The sequence below is a fragment of the Spinacia oleracea genome, chromosome 4 (genome assembly GCF_020520425.1).
Source record: "Spinacia oleracea cultivar Varoflay chromosome 4, BTI_SOV_V1, whole genome shotgun sequence".
Lineage (NCBI taxonomy): Eukaryota > Viridiplantae > Streptophyta > Magnoliopsida > Caryophyllales > Amaranthaceae > Spinacia > Spinacia oleracea.
The window spans coordinates 17,143,465-17,163,707 of NC_079490.1; the positions used below are offsets into that span (position 1 = coordinate 17,143,465).

Genomic DNA, 20,243 nt, shown 5'->3' on the forward strand with positions numbered 1-20,243 from the left:
CAATAAAACAGGGTTGTTTAAAGTTCTTCACTGAACTTGGGTAGATCACCTATCTGCTGGCTTGATGGTTCTTCATTGAAAAATGCGTAGAACCACTCTTGAAGCAAGAAAAACGTCTGCTAACTTGATGGTTCTTCATTGCAAAATGAGTAAAACCACCATCGAAGTAAGAAAGACTAGATCACATAATAAACAAACTCGAAAAGATCTTATCATCATATCTCAAAGAACATTCGATGAAAAGGATGTTAAGATTGGCAAAGCATGATAACTAAACCTATGCAACAAGTGAGAAGCAACACTCACGTTGTAGCACTGGAAATCAAGCATAGCTTTGAATTCCATGAAATGTTTTAAATATGGGTTAGAGGCCCATGGTTGTAAAACATTGGGGTTGAACATTTATCATATATGAAATGTATTTTCATATTCCATTTAATCTTGGTTTAGTATTAAATGATGATCCCTTCAAACTTGACGAAATATTCAAGATAGACTGTCAGGACCAGTCCTGTGACTAAGAAATGTCTATCAAGTGAACTTGAATGTCAAAGGTTGAAAATGGTCCCTAGTCGGAGTTTTCTATAAAATTGGACGAATATAAAACGTTAGACGACTAGAATGCAAGATGACTAGTAGTTCTGTTTCTTGAACTATGTGGACATGGCAATGTCATAATCATTTGCATAGATACTTACTTTGGGAAGACTAGTATCGGACAAGACCTATGAAACTTTACTGTAAGAGATGAAAATCTGTCATAAGTAAATTTCATTAAAATTATTAGACACTAAATCCTCAATACCTGAGTGATTTGAGATTACTTGTTTGAGAACTGGTTACTTTGACGTTGACCAACCGTCGCACCGTAAAAGGAGGCTATAAAGGCAACGCTCAGGTAATCACCTATCAAACGAAGTCTAATCTCAAGATCGCAAGATTGGGATTTTCCTCCCATAAATCGGGATGAGATGCTTAAAAGTTGTACAAGGCCACTCGGAGAGCTAGAAACTGTGAAATGCATGGCCGTGCTCGGATGAATCATAGGCTATGATTATCTGTTTATTTGATCAGTTGAACTCTGAAACCGAGGAACACCTCTGGACATAATAAGGATGACAACTCTTACCTTATGTTCAAGAGCAAGCATCGAGCGATAAAAGAATTAGGAAATGCACACTTGTCCCTAAGGACAAGTGGGAGACTGAAGGAAATAATGCCCTTGGTCCAAGTATGCATTCAATGTTAAGTCTAATAAATGCGGTTCAGTATTAATTAACAAGTTAATAATTCAGTGAGATCAAGTGAGCTGAATGCCTAGCTAGAGGCCGCTTCAGTTCAAGTGGAATTAATGATATTAATCCACAGCTTACTCTTGACTGAACCCGTAGGGTCACACAAATAGTACGTAAACGGATCAAGTATTTAATGGCATTAAATACTCCATCTATGGATATTCGGAATCGACGGATCTTGGTTCCAGTGGGAGCTGAGATCGTCAAAGGCAAGCAAATGAATACTCCGAAAACGATGATATTGCCGGAAACGGAAATATGGATCGTATCGGTAATATAAATATTATCCAAGTCGTAGATGTTGCCGGAAACGGAAACATGGTACGTATCGGAAAATATTATCGGAAATAGAAATATTGCCGGAATCGGAAATATTGCCGGAAACGAAAATATTGTCTGAATCGGAAATATTATCGGAATCGGAAAATAATTCCGGAAACGGAAATATTAAATATTTGTTCGAAACGGAAATTAATTCCGGAATCGGAAATGTTAAATATTGTTCGTATCGGAAATGAATTCCGAAATCGGAAAATTAATCAGAAGCGCGTCGTACGAATTAGCATCGGACGAGCTTGCTAGACGAAGGCCCAGCACGAAGCCAGGCCCACGTCCAGCAAGGGAAACGCGCTCCACAACACTCCAGCCCAAGGCTGCGCCAGGCCCACCGCAAGGCAGGCCCAGCGCGCTCCCAAGGCTGCGGCAGTCGTGGGCTGCGTTGCTCGGGCTGTGCGCGCGCGCGCATGGCGCCCCTCGTGGGCTGCTGTGCGTGCGTGTGTGTTTGTGTTCACATACGAAACCTAAAACGTACAGGATTCGTTTAATGATTAAATTCCTAATCCTAAAAGATAAATTAATTTAAATAAGAGTTTCACTAGGATTCTAATTTAATTAATTCGTATCCTAGTAGGATTCCAATTCTCTTTCCATACCCCTATAAATATGTGGCCTGGGTTCACAATTTATAACGAGTTTTCAAGTATTCAAAGTGGGTTTTTTGAGAGAAAAATTCAGTCACATACCTTGCCTAAAAGTGCCGAAAATTATTAGTACCTTAAGGGCGATTCTAGTTGGTCAATCTTAAGGCGGATCCGGACGTGCTGTGGACTATCTATGGAGGGACGACACTTGGAGTCCTAAAGACTTGTTCTTGTTCGGTTCGGGCGCAGCTAGGGAAGGCACGCAACAAAGAGTATGCATCTAAACTATGCTATATGATTATGTGTAAATAATATGTATTCCTGGCTTAATGGTTGTTTCCGCATGATTTATGAATTGTCATATGTATCATAACCTAACAGCAGCCTATAGCCTTTTTCCCCTTAGGTAACTTTACCAGTTCCCAGGTAAAGTTTTGATCAGGTGCATTGAGTTCTTTTTGCATAGCTTCCACCCACAGTGGATGTTGTGCAGCTTCATCATAAGAGAGAGGTTTTGTGATGTCACAAAGTTGTGACAAAAGAGCTTGAAATTCTTCAGGAAATGTGTCATAAGAAACCAAATTGCACCAATGTTGAGTGAACTGTGGTGAAGATATGGATTCTGGATTTAGGATAGATGAATAACATTCATATGAATCTAGGTATGATGGTTTTCTGTGTGTTCTTGTGGATTGTCTAGGTGGTAGTATTGTAGGATCATTCTCAGTAGTATCATGTCTATGTGAAATAGATGGAGAAGGAACATCAGTGGGACTAGATGAGAGAAGAGACTCATCATCTCTAGAATTAGATGGAGAAGAGGGTTGAATGTATGTGGGAGTTGAATTTGGTGAAGGAAATATGGTGTCTTGTGTGGTGGAATTTTCCTGGAGTGTAGAGGGTGAGTTAGGTGAAGGAAATGTTGTTTCTGGGGAAGAAAAATCTAGTGTATCAAATATGACAAGAGATGAGACAGCAGGTAGGTAAATGGCATGAGTGTAGGAATTATGAGGAGAATTGTGTTTGTGATAAATGTGGAAGGGAAAATGTTTTTCATGAAAGTGAACATCCCTTGAAACAAAAAATCTGTTTGTATCAAGTTCTAGAACCTTGTATCCCTTCTGAGAAGTGGAGTATCCCAAGAAAACACATGGTGTAGCTCTATGATTCAGTTTAGTTCTCCCTACTCTAGATGTAGACACATAGCAAGGCATCCAAATGTTCTTAGGTGAGACAAATCAGTAGCTTTCTTGTACAATCTGAAATGTGGGGTATCAAGATTGATTGACTGTAATGGCATCCTATTGATCAGGTATGCAGCACATAACACACATTCACCCCAAAATCTAGCTGGTACTTTAGATTGAATGTACAAAGCTCTTGCTGTCTCTAAAAGGTGTTTGTGTTTTCTTTCTACCACCCCATTTTGTTGTGGTGTATCACTACAGCTAGTCTGATTCAGGATTCCAAACTTTAGACCTAGTTTCTTCATTTCCCCTTCACACAGCTCTTTAGCATTATCAGATCTAATGCATTTAACCATAACTCCAAACTGTGTCTGAACCATATTAAGAAAATCAGTCATAACAATAACAGAATCACTCTTATTTTTTAGCAAGTGTATCCAAGTGAATCAGCTGTAATCATCTACAATGGTCAAGAATTGATTACATCCAGAAGGTGTTTCACTACAGCTAACAAACTTTAGACATGGTTTCTTTATTTCCCCTTCACACAGCTCTTTAGCATTATCATATCTAATGCATTTAACCATAACTCCAAACTGTGTCTGAACCATATTAAGAAAATCAGTCATAACAATAACAAAATCACTCTTATTTTTCAGCAAGTGTATCCAAGTGAATCTGCTGTAATCATCTACAATTGTCAAGAATTGATTACATCTAGAAGGTATTTTAACAGAGTGAGGACCTCATACATCAAGATGAATCAATTCAAAAGGAGCAACAGTTTTAATACTACTGTGAGGAAAGCTAACTCTAGTTTGCTTAGCTGCAGGACACACTTGACAAATTGTATCTTGTATACAAGTAGTCACCTCACACTTAGGATTTATTAACTTCAATTGACTAAAGGGAAGATGTCCTAATCTTAAATGCCAAAGTTTAACATTGTCTACAGAACTAGAACAAACTGTATTACAAACATGTTCTTGTTTCTTCTGCTGCAATTCTCCCACATTGTAAAGACCTGACCTCACATCACCAAGAGGAATCAAGTTCCCTTTCTGAAAACAAACAAAGCACTTATCATGAGTAAATCGAATTTCACACTTCAAATCTTGACACAACTTGTGAACAGATATAAGATTGTACTTGAAGTTTGGAACATACAGAACATTCTGTAGAGTTATGTCAGCATTTAGAACCACAGAACCAACACGAGTCACATGAATTCTACTTCCATCTGGTATGGTTATAAAAGTGTTTTGTATGTCAACTGGTTTGCAAGTAAAGAATAGGGACAAGTCATGACAGAAATGGTCAGATGCACCACTATCTAACAACCACTTAGAGTTAGCTTGTGAGAGTAAGCATATACCTGCCATCAAAGCAAGATTAGGTTGATTTCCAGAGGTTTGTTGCTGCTGTTTAGCCATCATATCCAAGAGTTGTTGGTATTGTTCTGTTGTTATTGTGGGAGCAGTCACAGTTTGTGTTTCAACAGAAACATCGGAATTAGTGCCAGAGGAGAATGCAGCCACTTTGGAATCTCTAGATCCTTTGAAACCTGGTGGATAACCATGAATCTTGAAGCATCTATCCACACTGTGTCCTTGCACTTGATAGTGTGTACAGAAGTAGCTAGAACCTGTTCTTCCATATCTGTTTGTGTTGCCAGTTTGAAAACCACCACCAATTTGCTGTGTTTTGAATGTTTTGTTATTGTTGTTATTCCAATGATCTCCTCCAAAACGTCTCTTCTCAGCTGCAAAAGCCAAAGTCTCTACTTGTTTGTTAGACTGTGAGATTTCCTTGTGCTTTTCTTCTTGAGCAAACAATTTGTATGCCTCAGATACTTTGGGCAAGGTAGGCACCATCAGTACATTTCCTCTAATAGTAGCAAACTGGTCATTAAGCTTCATCATAAATTGCATCACCATATTTTCCTGTTGCGTTTGAAAAAACTTCTTAGTGACATTACATGTGCAGTTATTACATGTGCAGTATGGAAGAGGATGAGCTTCCTCAATTGCATCCCAAACATATTTGATTTCAGTGAAAAATTATGAAATACTCTTATCTCCTTGAGTAATCTCAGCTAGCTTTTGTTCAAGAGAATAAATCTGTGCCAAAGATGCAAAGCCAAATCTGTCTTCTAGATCAGTCCAAACATCTCTGGCTGACTTCAGAAACATCACACTCTTAGCAATCTTATCATCTAGATTACCTAAAATTAAGGAGCACACCAAGTCATTGCATCTTTCCCAAGCCTTGCTCTCCACTGGACCAGGATCAGGTTTGATGTAGCTTCCATCAATGAAGCCAATCTTATTCTTTGCTGACAAGGCCAGCAGCATTGATCTCTTCCAACTAGTAAATCCTTCACCATTGAATTTGAATGTAACCAGCTGAGTTGAATTTGCATCTGATGGGTGAATATAATAGATGCTTGCAGGATCTTGATTAGGAGGAAGTACAGAATTGCGTCTCGAAGTTTCTGCACTTGAATCAAAATCTTCAACAGCCATTTTCAGAAAGAACTTTTGGATCAAAGATCAGAAGAAGAAGAATACAGAAAGAAATTTGGCGTTTAATCGACAAAGCTGCTACTAATAACAGAGAATCAATGCAACAATCTGTGGAACTGAAACAATTTTTGAGGAAACAGAAAGAAATTTTGCGGAATTTCAGGAAAAATGAGCCAAGAATCTTTGATTCTGCTCTGATACCATGACAAAATCTGGAAAAAGTAATAACAGAAAGAGATGATTTGTATTTCTTAATTGATAAAACTGAATAATGATTATTACAATGATGTTTGCCTTTTTATAGCTTAAACTAATTCTAGAAGCTACTAAAACTGGTACAACTGAACTCCTAGAAATAAGGGAGCTGTACTAACAAAATGTGCCAGCATGGCACCTCTCATGCACTACTTGTTTAGCACACAATGACCTTGTGCTCAAGGCTGATTAATGTGCAATGCTGATAAGCTTAACAGTCCCCCTCAAGATGGAACATCACATGTTCCAATCTTGGACAACAATTGCTGAAGCTGTGCAGAAGAAAGAGGCTTGGTAAAAATATCTGCTAGTTGATATTCAATAGACAAATGCGCAATGCTGATAAGCTTAACAAGTTTTCTTACAAATAAATAGATCCTAATAATTGATTTTGCGGACGTTTGACCCCCACCCCGTTAATTACGGGAGTCTCTTTGAAGGCATGGTATTACAGTGTAATTCTTTCATAGGTTTATTGGGTCCCTAAGACACTAACTGAATTACCATTAGTATTTTAGCACGCAAACAATCAAATGGTTTAAAGCTGGGTCCGTTTTGCTGTTACTCAAATTGCCCCGATTTCTCCTTAGCATCATTGTTAAATGCCAATTTGTACGTCTATGTAATAATAAGGGGACATCATATGAATTTATGATACGACATTGTTTAAGGTAACTAAATACCATCTACTATGTAGCACTAACACACTATGTAGCACTAACACACTATGTAGCTTTATTATATAGTATTACTGTAGTAATAAGGAGTACAATTTAAGGTGACTAATTACGTTCCATTCAATACACCTGTCATATATAAGATTACTTAAAGGTCGCATGTTACGACTTTTATCATTTTTTATTTATAGTACTTCTTGTTGCAACTAAACCAAAAATTAGAACTGATTCGATGAACTGAACGAAGAACAATTGTTGCGTCGTGGACACCCACTCTCCTAAAAGACGATTCCGCGCTACCTCCCGGTGCAGTAGAACAGAATGCGGTCGCCCTCCAGGATTAGCGCAACTCCGACATTGTGTGCACTCACAAAGCCGGATGGAGTCAGAACGTATGCCCAAAACCGAGAGCAATTTTTTGTGAGAGAAAGAATGTGTTTTCGTATTTGTGTGAATGATTTTCAGTATTTGAAGGAAACTAAAACTCTGATTTAAGTAATCAGAAGGAGAGTGATTTTTGTGGTTTTGATGTTTTGATTTTTAGTTTTTCGAGAAAAAAAAATTGGAAACAAAAAATGAGACCAACGAGACCATATACTATAATTTTCATTTTTTTTTATTGTCAGTTTCAAAATTAACATGTTTACTATAGATAATTAGAGACGATTATTTTTAGTTTTTAATTTACTCCTATATTATATGACTCTACGAGTCTCCGTATGACGATTCGCGAGTTGGAATAATAAAACGCGGTAGCAACAATAATGGCAGATATTTGGCTTTTATATTAGGATTGATTGATAATCAAACCCATCCTTTTGTCATTCATCCTTCACCTAATTCTTTGCCAGCCAACATCTCTGCCTTTTTTCTCTCCTTACCTAATTAATCTTCATTTTCCTCTGTCTATTATTATTTCCCAAAATCGCAACGCCAAATATTCACGGAATTGAACTGTAATCACTAATCACTATACTTTTCTTTTCATTTTGTTTTCATTGCCAAAGCATAATTTGAGGCTGACGTGCTAGTTGACTACTTGACGGTGTTCGGCGTAGATGAAAAAAATAATAAAAAACTTCCTTAAGTGAATTACGACGATTTTTATTATACAATCAATTAACTGGTACACCCAATTGAGGTTGGCATGAGTGGTTAAAGGCCTTTTGCTCCTTAATCAAAGTCTCGGGTTCGAGCCTTGAGAATGGAAAAAATCTCAACTGGGAGGGATGCTGCCCATCGAGGTAACCATGCAAACTCCCAACTGGTACATGCAATCCTCGTAGTAGCACCAAAAAAAAATTAACTGGTACAACTAAGGTTGTTTATTTGCTCATTTGAAAAACTTTCAATTTTCCAAATAATTAAATGAGCAAAGAAATAATCTTAATGAAGTGTTGGAGGTTGTTACCTGTAAGCCATGCATGCATGATTTGATTGTAGTTCATATCAAATTAAATTTCCCTTTTCGTTTAGGGGAAGAGTTAGTTTTCACTAAGAATTGAAGGCAACCTAAGCATAAATGTCATTGAAATTTGTTTTACCGAATTACTCGGTATGTAGTATCACCGGCTCATCTTTATCGGAACGTCCACTTAAATATTTTGCTTAAGATCTTGTTTGATAATTATTTGTTAGTTATTTAATTAGCCGGTTGAATTGGTTGTGTTTGGTAAATTAGTTGCTAGTTGTTTAACGTGTAAAATGATCGTTAAAAACACTAGCTAGTTTGATTAGCCGATTGAATTAATTGTGTTTGGCAAATTAGTTGTTAGTTGTTTAACGTATAAAATTATCGTTAAAAACATTAACATAAAATGTGCAGGTAAAATAGCGTCCCCTAGAGACAAAGAGGGGATATACATGAACAAAGAGATTTATCTGATTTTTTTTAAAGATGAATTAAAGACTCGACCATTTCAAGTAGTAAATGAGAGCGTTATTTTACATGACGTTTTTGTTTAATCAGTGCCGTTCTCGCCCCTCACTTGTCAGACGATTTGATAGAAGAAAAACTTCGTAGCAGATTACGGAGTACAGCCGGAGCGGCGGAGCTGAGCGTATTACAGTTAAAATAAAACAGTTAGCTGATTACAACTCATCTTAGGACATAAAAATCAATTGACTTTTGGCCCACATCACCCCACCTCCCTCAATATCCTCTCTCCCAACACCCGCGTCTTCTCCAACCCCAACCCAACCCAACCTCCCTTCCCCTCCCCTCACACACTTTCTCTCTCTACATTTCCCAATCAAATCACAGCAGAGCAAACCTTCATATCTCCCCCCTTTCTCTCTTTCCCTGCCAATGCCGCACTTCCTCTAACCTGTACGCCTTTCTCCTTCCTACCCCTCTCTCTCTCCTCAAAATCTCAAATCTTACTTCTGCCAATGCTACTTACTTCTCTCTCTTCGATCTGTAAGTTGTTCGTCTTTTTCTCCCAATTTTGGAGTTTTTCTTTTGCTGATTAATTGCCGTGTTTTTTTGTTGCTATGCTCTTGTATTTGAGATTTCTTTTTTTGTATTTTCGGTTGATAAATTGGAGGAATTGCTTTTGTTTTTTCCGATTTTTTGTTAGATTTTAGGGATTTAACATTTTGCCTGTGTTATTAATTTCAATTTTACAAGCATTAGGGTTCGTGTTAATTGTTGATTGCATTCTTCACTGTGTTACTCATCATTTAGTAGTGAACATTTTAATTTTAATTTGTAATGCAAATTGTTGTTTTTAGTAGAATACTGCAAATACCAGTCGTGATTTTTCGATTTTAGGTTAAATCTTGGCCAGTTTTTCTGTAATTGTTGTTTTGTTTATTGGACTAAATTGTGTCGATTAAATCGAAGTTAGGAAATGAAGCTTAGATAGTAATATGTGTAATTGAAATGTGCATTGTTGTGTTATATTCATCAGGGTTATAAAAGGGAGAGCTGACAGATGTTGAAACTTAGACTAAAATGAGCCAGACTGAAGTATCTACAGTGACACCCCCTCTTGTTCCGCTTGGGACACTGATCGGTCGTGAACTTAGGTCTGAGAATGTTGAGAAACCGATAATTAGGTATGGACAAGCTGCGTTAGCCAAGAAAGGGGAAGATTATTTTCTAATAAACCCTGACTGCCACAGAACTCCTGGGAATCCTTCTACGTCTTTTTCAGTATTTGCGGTAATCTTCTGCTCATTACTTGTTCTATTACTAGTTACTTGCAGTTGATATGGCTTGAGATACTGAACTTTGGATTTCTGGTTAGATATTTGATGGTCACAATGGAATATCAGCTGCTGTATTCGCCAAGGAGCACTTGTTGAACAATATTCTAAGTGCAGTCCCCGAGAGCTCTAGTAGGGAAGAGTGGCTTCTGGCACTTCCTCGGGCCCTGGTTGCTGGGTTTGTAAAAACAGATATTGAGTTCCAGCAAAAAGGTTTTTTTATAACGAATTTTTGGTTGGTTCTTTAGTTGATGCAGTGAAAGAATGGTCTGCTCATCCTTTTGTGTTGGCATTTTCCCTTTCTTGTACAATTCTCAGGTGAAAGTTCAGGGACGACAGTTACTCTTGTTGTGATAGATGGGTGGACTGTGACTGCTGCATGTGTTGGGGATTCTAGATGTGTACTGGACACACAAGGCGGTGTTGTTTCTGATTTGACTGTGGATCATCGCTTGGAGGAAAACGAAGAAGAGAGGGCACGTGTGACAGCTAGTGGGGGTGAAGTTGGAAGACTCAATGTTTTTGGGGGAAATGAGGTCTAACTTCTGGCTGCTTTTTTTTGTGACCCTTTACTGGATGTTGCCAACTATAATATGCTATATATACCACTGACGGTGATATTATGTGGGATTTTTAGGTTGGTCCACTCCGCTGTTGGCCAGGAGGATTATGCCTTTCTAGGTCTATTGGTGATACAGATGTGGGAGAATTTATTGTCCCTGTACCGCATGTTAAACAAGTGAAAGTGAGTCTTTAGTGTGTCCCATGTCCTTATGATGTTGTTAATTAAAATCTTCTTCTGAGATTAATTAAATTAATGTGATTTCAGCTCTCTGATGCTGGAGGAAGACTTATTATTGCTTCTGATGGTATCTGGGATGCATTATCGTCTGAGGCTGCTGCAAAAGCTTGTCGAGGCCTTCCAGCTGATCTTGCCGCAAAGCTTGTTGTTAAGGTTGATTACTTCCATTGTTTTTTGGTCCATCAACGCAGTGAACTACTGATGACATAATTCTAACTTAACTTTCATTGGACCCTGTACAGGAAGCTTTAAGGTCAAGGGGTCTTAAGGATGATACAACCTGCGTTGTTGTTGACATTATTCCCTCTGTACACCCTGTCCTGCCTCCAATGACACAAAAGAAGCACCATGGATTGAGTGGACTGTTGTTCGGAAAGAAATCTCATAATTTAGCAAGCAAATCATCGAAGCTTTCTGCTGTAGGAGCTGTGGAGGAGTTGTTTGAAGAAGGTTCTGCTATGCTCGCAGAAAGGTATATCTCTCACACTTCTTCCTCTGTTTTCTGAATGTCCATTTTCCCTACCGATTTGAATACCTTTCTGGAGCCATTTCAACGACACAACCGGGGGGGGGGGAGGGGGGGGGGGGGAGGCGGGGGGGTTGTCTGTATTCCAACTCAGAAGAGTTTGCCTTTGTTATTTTGTCGAAACTATCGATATGTTTATAATAAAAATTCTGTAGGGTGCTGTAGACTTGAAGAGGAACACTGTTTTTGCGGCACATTAGTTTCAGAAGAATTCTTAGTACTGCGTTCATTGCGTGTTATGCAGTTATGCTTTTGTCTGTTGAAGGGCTGGCTGTAAACAACTCGCTTAGGATTAACGTTACTCTGTGGTGCTCATATTAATTCTATCTAACAAGATTGAAGATGCATTTATTGATTTTCAATTATGCTTGAATCTTGGTGGTTCCAATCATGTAATTCTAGTTTCATTTGCTTTGCGCATGGATATCGCAAGTTACTGCCTTTTCAGTTTTTGTAACCCAGAGATAGAAGGAGATTGCACTATTAGCCAACTGAAGTGTTTTCGATTGACTCTGGGGTTCCAGACAGGTCTAAAAGATGAACTTACCTGTTAGTGCTATCCAGCTTATCCTATTCGTAGGCAGAAGGCGTGGAATTTACTTTGGATCAGCTCTTGCGACAGAATCTCTTAGTTTTCTTCTCTGTTTGACATGACCAGACATCAGTTGTGCATAATGTTACCTTGTGATTTTGAATTTGCTTTTGTAGAGAAAAATGACCTACCACCTGCCCTATTAATTAGGGGTAAATGATTCTACATTTTTGTCAAAATGTTAGGTGTTGTGAAAACCTAATAAATCCCATTTTTGCATGTGAAGACAAAACTTAGTGGTTTGCCTAGGTTATATAAATCATTGTTGTTTAATTCGTCGTGGGATGGGAATCATGGTATTAAAGTAAGGATTACCTGCATTCTTAATTGTGAATGTCTCTTGATTAAATAAATAAAATAGGGAAAACAAGTAGATCTTGGGTCCATCTATCACTTAGAAAAAAGCACAGGTTCAGCCAGTGGCATGACCTTTGTCGGACGTCTGTTTTGGTGATTATCCTTGGTTGAATACTTGAAAGTGTAGTGCATCAGACAGCAGTTTAGCTGGTTCACTTTGTTCAACTTTTTAATCATGAAGCTTGTTCTTCAAACATACGAATTATATTGATAATTGATGCAAAAATAATGATTTTGTTTTCTAAAACTATCACTGAATTTTACAGGCTTGGGAAGGATTTTCCCATGAACCCTGATTCTGGCCTGTTCAGATGTGCAATCTGTCAGGTGGATCATCCAGCAAATGAAGGTCTATCTCTTAACTCCGGGACATTCTTTTCCCCTTCGTCAAAGCCCTGGGAGGGGCCCTTTCTTTGTGCCAACTGCCGAAGAAAGAAAGATGCAATGGAAGGAAAGAGGCCAATCAAGCCCACATTTTCGATCTAACAATTTATCTGGTGATATAATCAATTGTCTATATATTCATTTTTTCTTTCTGGGAAACGTGAGCATATTTTTCATCTCCCGTGTGTTGTAGTATTGTAGATGTGTCTAAGAAGTGAGATAGAGAATGGAAGAAAGCTCGGTAGTTGATTTTTCCCCAGAGGTTTTTTTTAACAGCTCGTGTCGGTTATAAATTTATGCTCGGCTATTGGACTTACTGACAAAGAGACTCGGACTGTTATGTGATCTAGTATGCTTTTAGATCGGTTGCTAACAGGTTTTTATATGTAATTAAATTGGTAAACGATAGCGATTTGTTTAATGGTAACTTGTTTTGTCTTTAGCTAGATGTTACAGATTACTGTATTAAAACAATGTCCATTTTTTTCTTGACCTCTTAATTTAATGTTTAAAGAATGCAGAGTGACATGGTTAAATGTCAAAAGACTCCTGTGAGCATTCTGAGTAATGGAGCATTATTTGTTTTGTGTCTGTTGACGAAGTGTTAAATTACTCAATCGTCTTGCCAAGTGCATGGGCGAGAGATCTGCTTTCTTTCGATTTTTCTTGTTTGCGTTCGTTTTCTTTGCTTTCTCTTGGCCGATTGGTGCTCTCGAAGATCTTCCGACCTGGTTTCACCCTCCTTTCGTGGTGGCTATTTTTTGGGGTTTGGCGTTCGATTCCTTTAGCTGGGGTGTTGGTTGATCGTTTTCTCAAGGGTGGTTTGCTGGGTTTCATCGGTTTGGTTTCTGGGCTATGTTGATATGTCTGTCGCTTCTGCTGCGCTTCCTCTATGCGGAAGCCATTAATTGCCTTGTACTACGTACACGATAAGTTTTTTTTTTTTTTTTTTCTAATTTTATTTTTATCGCAACAATCTAAAAGACGACGATTATTATGCTTTGAAATTTCTGATTCCTGACATGTCTAAATAGAGTCGCTTGATGGCAAGAACTATAAACGTTGGGCTGTTAGGATGCGATTTTAATTACAAACTGATGTTGCTTATTTGAAATTTATTGATGAATCTGATTTGCTTGATTTCGATTCCAACTTTGCTACGGATGATAAGACGTGTAAGAGCATGTTGTTATATCATATTCATATGTCGAATGTTGGGATGCATTAAGTAAGAAGTACGGAACCGATGAGAAGAGGTGAAATCTAAACCATTTTTCTTTCACAACATATTTTAATCAACATGATCAACCATGCCACACTGAGAGTCTGGGACTAAGCGTTATTGCGTTAGTAATTGGCTAGGTTTTCAAGTTGAGGACAATAAACTTATTCTTAATCAGATGCATGCTTTTGCATGAATCTACCCTTGACGCTAGACTTCCAGACGATATGTACAATAAAATAAATTTCTTGGAGCTAATTATAAAATTGGAATATACGTGCAATAAAATTAATCCATCAATAATAAAGTATATATATTGCGCCTTAATATTTTTTTTTTTTTTTTTTTTTTTGAAAGGTAAGGAGAATATACTTAGGAGCCTCTCCGCACGAGAGTCACTCCTGAGTAATCATTACACAAGATAGTAGCTAATCTCTGGCTATTAGTAGGATCTATATACATATTTCCAACAATTAGGTGACCGACATTCGCTATCCAATCTGCAGCCGAATTTGCTTCTCTGAAAATGTGCTTGATATCCCACGTGGTAAAGAGGGTGAGGAGATGTTTGATATCAGAAATAATGTTACTGATCTTCCAAGGAGTAGACCACACCCCTTTAACTGCATTAATGATAAGAAGATTATCACCTTCGATAAGGAGATTATCGATCTGAAGACGCCTAGCTTCTTGTAGACCTTTGTGGAGAGCGATGGCTTCAGCCATGAAGGCTTGAGTTTGACCAAGATTAAAAGTACATGCTGAAATTGAAATTCCTTCATTATTACGGATGATGATTCCTGCTGCTGCTGAAGAAGATTTACTGGAGCCGTCGAAGTTGAGTTTGAAGGTGCCGAGTGGAGGGGGGTACCAGCGAACCATGATTGGAGGGGAAGGGAGAGGTGGAGGGGTGGAATTGAGGGTAGTGATAGGGGTGCCCGTAAGCTGGTGATAGTCAAGTTGGAGACGAGATTGCCATTCATGGTAAGCAGAGTTTGCCTTGTAGAAAACCCGGAATGGGTTGAAGGACGCATTGTTGAAGGTATAATCGTTTCTTTCCTTCCAAAGGGACCAAATTAGGAAGGTGAACTTACATAAAGCAGAGGGGTACTTCCTGAGAAGGGTTAGATTTTCAAGAAGGTCGTGGGAGGTGATAAAATAATCCAGCCAGTGTTTAGTTAATTGGAGATCCCACAAGAGTTTAGAGGAAGGGCATTGAATGAAAAGATGATTCATAGTTTCAGCATAAGTATCACAAAGTGGACAAACATCAAAAGGCAGGATATTACGTTTCTGGAGTGTACTTCGTACAGGAATGCTATTATGGAAAATTTGCCATATAAAAATAGCAATTTTAGGTGGGACGTCTAAGCTCCAGATCCAGTTATAGTTCCAAGTATGGGAAGAGAAAGGTAACCCATGAGCTATCCAAGTCGCGGATTTGACGGAAAACTCTCCCGTCGAAGTAGCTCCCCAAATTGGAGAATCCTCAAGGTCTCTAGTTGGAATAGGTAATCCCTTAATTTTCATAGCTAAGGCGGGAGGAACTATAGATTTTAATTTATCACTATCCCATTCGTGGTTAGGGAGGATGAAATCAGCAACACGTAGATTCGAATTAACTGTATTGATATTCAATTTTAAGTGACTAAGGAGATTATTCTGGATAACCCAGTTGTCAAGCCAGAAATTAATAGATTTGCCGTTCCCGAGTTTCCAACGAATACCTTTGCGCAGAATCTCTCTTTGGCAAAGGATATGACGCCAGATAGAGGAGTCTTTTGGTTTAGGAGTATATTCAAAAAAGGTTGAGTTGGAGAGATATTTTTTCCTAATTAATGAGACCCAGAGGTTTTCTTCGTTCATTAAGATTTTCCAGCCAAGCTTCGCAAGGAAGGCTTGGTTAAGAGGTCTTGTTTTCCTGAGCCCTAGACCCCCTAGACTTTTAGGTTGACAAATCTTGTTCCATGAGATAAGCGGGGTATGGTTAGAGGAATCGGATTGTTTCCAGAAGAAGTTACGATGGATAGAGTCTAAATTCGAGCATGTTTTTTGAGGTAATAAGAAGGAGGAGCAGACGTAAGCCGGTAGTGCTTCGAGATTACTTTGAATGAGGGTAGACCTACCTGCTTTAGAAAGGAAATTTGCATGCCAATGGTTGATCCGAGAGATATTTTTCTGGATTATCGCATTATAGTCTGATTTGGAAGGTTTAAATGAAGAGAAGTGGGCACCTAGATATCTTCCGAGTGAGGCAGATTTAGTCATAGAGAAATTCCCAGCAAGTAAATCTCTACGGGAATGTTCTATTTTTTTTGAGAAGATGATCGCCGATTTATGAAAATTGACTAGTTGACCTGATAAGTTGCAGAAGGAAGTTATCACAGATTTTAAATGATTTGTAGCTGATGAAGTAGCTTTAACAAACAGAAGACTGTCGTCAGCAAACAGGAGGCAGGGAATTTTCGGAGTGAGAGGGGCAATACGGATTCCAATTCCTGAGTTCGGAAGTGTGCTACTTTGGGAAAGCATAAAAATGAAAACTTCCATACAGATAAGAAAGAGATACGGGGATAGAGGGTCTCCTTGGCGGATACCTCTCGAAGGTAAGAAGTGATGCGTTGTAGAGCCGTTGATTTTAAGAGAGTAAGAGACTGTTGTAACACAAGCTTTAATCCAGGTAATCCACTTGTCCGGGAATCCAAGGGCGTAAAGGGCGGCCCAAAGGAAGTCCCATTCGATTCTATCATAAGCTTTTTCCATATCGAGTTTAAGCGCACACCATCCAACCTTTGAAGTGGATTTTTGGAAGGTATTTAAAATTTCTTGTGCTATCAGTAAATTATCGTGGATAGAACGTTCGGCCGTAAAGGCATTCTGATAGGGGCTTATGTGATGTTGGAGAATAGGTCTTAGTCGGTTGACTAATAATTTCGATATTGCTTTATAGATGGTATTACATAGGCTGATGGGTCGAAAATGATTGGGATTTTCTGGGTTATCGTTTTTGGGAATAAGAGCAATTATGGTGTGATTCAGGGCTTTGGGGAGTTTGGCATGGTAGAAAAAGCCCTTGATTGCAGTAGTAACTTCTGGAGCAATTATTGGCCAGTAAGCTTTAAAAAACTGCGGACCAAACCCATCCGATCCCGGAGATTTGAGCGGATCCATTGAGAAGAAAGCTTCTTTAATTTCATCATCAGAGTAGGGTTGGATGAGATCGTTTTGTTGTTCCTGAGAAATCCAATGTGGCAGAAAGGAGAGATCAAGTTGTCTATTAGGATCTGAAGTGGATACGAACCGATGTTTGAAGGATTTAAGAAGACAATCTTGGACCGTGGTGGGATCGGATTCCCATTGTCCTAAATCGTTTTGTAGACGATAGATCGTGTTCCTGGCCGACTGGGATTTGATTTTTTGGTGAAAGAAACGGGTGTTTCGATCACCTTGGGTAAGCCATTTTTTTTTACTAAAACTCTTCCAGGTGGATTGACCGAAAGCAAGTAATTTTTCTCGTTGTTTAATCATTCGAAGGAGGTGATCCTGAAGGATATTATTGAAAGGTTGAATTATTAATTTTGTTTGCAATTCCGTGATTTTGTCGCTATTTTTTTGTAACTTAGTAATATGATTCCCATATTTTGTTTTTGCCCAATCCCGAAGGCGAAGCTTAATATTATAAAGTTTAGATCGGATCCTGTAAAAACGAGAGCCTTCCTGTCGGACTCTCCATTCTTTTTTAACAATGTCATGAGAGTCTTGATCAAGCGTCCACATGTTGTTAAAGCGGAAAAGGCGATTAGAATGGATGTATTCAGAGTTTGAGTCAAATATGACAGGAGCGTGATCAGATACCAAAAAAATACCATACTTAACGGTGCTCTTAGGAAAAAGGTTGTAAAAATGTGAATCAACAATGGCGCGATCAATACGTTCAAGGAGGGAGGAGTCTTGATTAGATTTCCAGGAGTACGCCGTTTGTACACAAGGAACATCGACAGCTTGGTGGTTAGACAGAAAGGTCGGGAGGCGTTTACATTGATGTGAGTGAATGGGGTTCCCCCCCCAGTTTATCAATTGGGGAGAGGAGTTCATTAAAGTCCCCAATAAGGAGCCATGGGAGAGTGGTGTTTGCATAGAAGGAGGAGAGATCATCCCAAAAGAGCGATTTTTCCTCCTCTTTTGTTGGGCAATAGATACCTGATACGAGGAGAGTGGTGTGAGTTGGTTTATATAGAATTGTTAAATGTGCACATCTGGGTGTTAAAGTTGTATTCAAAACCTTGATGTTATCTTCATTCCAAAGCGCCCAAATACCCCCACAATGATTGACAGGGTTGATAATGAGATGTTTCTGGAATCGAGTCGCTTTAGTTATAGTTTGGCTGTTGATATTATTTGTTAGTGTTTCAATCACAAAACATAAGTCCGGTTTTTCTTGATATTTTAGGTTCATTAGTTCTGCTATGGCGTGATCACGTTTACCACCTCGGATATTCCATGCACAAATTTTCATAATAATTTGGAAATGAGAAAATTGTTCGTTGACATACAGTTTTTGACATAATGTGTACTAATAGGTGTGAAGTGTTGTTCCTGAAGCACAAAGGAATAAAGAAAGAAAAGATACAAGGCGGATTTAGAAATCCGGTTCCGATAAGGAGTAGAATCCTTAGGCAATTCAATAGCAGAGCTTTGGCTCTGGTTCACAATATTAAACAAAAACAAGGCGGATTTTAAAATCCGGTTCCGATAAGGATTGAAGTCCTTAGGCAAGTCCGTAGCAGAGTTTAAAGTCTGAGTTGACAAAATAAAAACCCAAAAAAGTTCAAAGCAAAGAGAGTCCTTATACAAGCGGAATGAAAAATCAAACTTTGAGAGCGAACATAAAAAGAAATTCGCAAAGGTCCAATCTTGGAAGAGCTCCTGAAAAAGAGCAATCCAGCAGCAACCACCCTGTACTATCAGCAAGAACCAGAGAAAAGTTGAACCTTCTAATCTAGCTCATATATACCTTTTTTTTACGCACAAACAAAGAGATTATATTACTAGTATATTAGCGTTGGAATTTTACAAAAGATAAGCGGGCAATATACCAAGAACTTGTAGCCCGCATAAAACAAACTATAAACACCTACAGTGTCCCTACTACAGACCTAAAAGACTACCCCTCCCTTGATCATTACATTCCAATCCGTAACTAGCATCCAACCCAGGAGAGGTAAGAACTCTAACCAACTACTCCCCTGTACTAGATCCTTCCCCTGGTGGTCCTCCTCCACCCTGCGCCACATTAACAATCCTGGTAGTGACCTTCGTTGGGATTGTTCCAAAAAGGATCTCCTGAGTTACCATTGCTGATGTTTCAATTGGTGGTGGTGCCTCCAAATATATGACTGTTGCATTTGTGTCTTGTGCTTTTGACGACTCCCCCATCTCCCTTCATCCCTTTATTGCTTGTTATAAAAACTAGATCTGTAAATGGGGGGAGGGTTGAGAAACATTTTGTGCCCCACTGTCATTGTGATCGCATAATGTGCCATGGAGTGTGCCAACTTGTTATACATACGGGAAAGATGGGTGATCTTGATAGAAGTGAACCTTGTCATTAAGCAAGCCACATCCCTAAGTACTGGAGCCTTCTCATGGTGATACTGGTAATCCATAGAGCCAAAAGTACTGGAGCCTTCTCATGGTGATATTGGTCATCCATAGAGCCAAGGAGCTTCACCATAATTTCTGCATTAGTTTCCACCTCCGGCTCCTTCATGTCATAATCCACTGCCATTTGAAGCCCTTCTCTAAGGGTATACAGTTCTGCAGCTAGTGGAGTGACTGCATCATATTTGCTGACGGAACCTATGTACCAATTTCCAGTTTCACTTCTAAACACTCCACCCCCTCCAGCTACATCTTTGGCCTGCCAACTCCCACCAATATTCAGTTTAAGAACCCCAGGTGCTGGTGGTCTCCAAGCTGGACTTCTCTACAAAAAGTTTCCTGCTCCTTTTCCCTGCAATGTTGTATTAGTTTCCATAAAATCTACATAAAAGGCATTAAACACAGAGAATGGTTTGATTATTTTCTAATCAAACACAGCTTATATATACTTGTGTTTTTATTTTGTTGATGTAAACAAGCAGCTTGTTCAGTACTCTGTAAATTCTTAAGAGCAATATAATATTCATCGAGATTCGAAATTGAATCTCGTGTATGTCATTACTTTAACTAGCCCTTTGGTACACCCAAAATACAAATCATTTGTTTTGACAACGCGTCTCCTGTGAGACC

The 20,243-nt window shown here is 38.8% G+C and overlaps 1 protein-coding gene across 1 annotated transcript; it reads left to right on the forward strand.

Annotated features, from left to right (window-relative positions):
• Positions 1–9,004: 9,004 nt before the first annotated feature.
• Positions 9,005–13,172, forward strand: LOC110775114 (probable protein phosphatase 2C 5). Its single transcript, XM_021979723.2, has 8 exons — positions 9,005–9,278; positions 9,772–10,025; positions 10,111–10,282; positions 10,388–10,605; positions 10,707–10,814; positions 10,899–11,024; positions 11,114–11,343; positions 12,613–13,172. Exons 2-8 carry the CDS (start codon positions 9,816–9,818, stop codon positions 12,830–12,832), a joined length of 1,284 nt encoding a protein of 427 aa, XP_021835415.1. The 5' UTR covers positions 9,005–9,278; positions 9,772–9,815; the 3' UTR covers positions 12,833–13,172.
• The last annotated feature ends 7,071 nt before the right edge of the window (positions 13,173–20,243 follow it).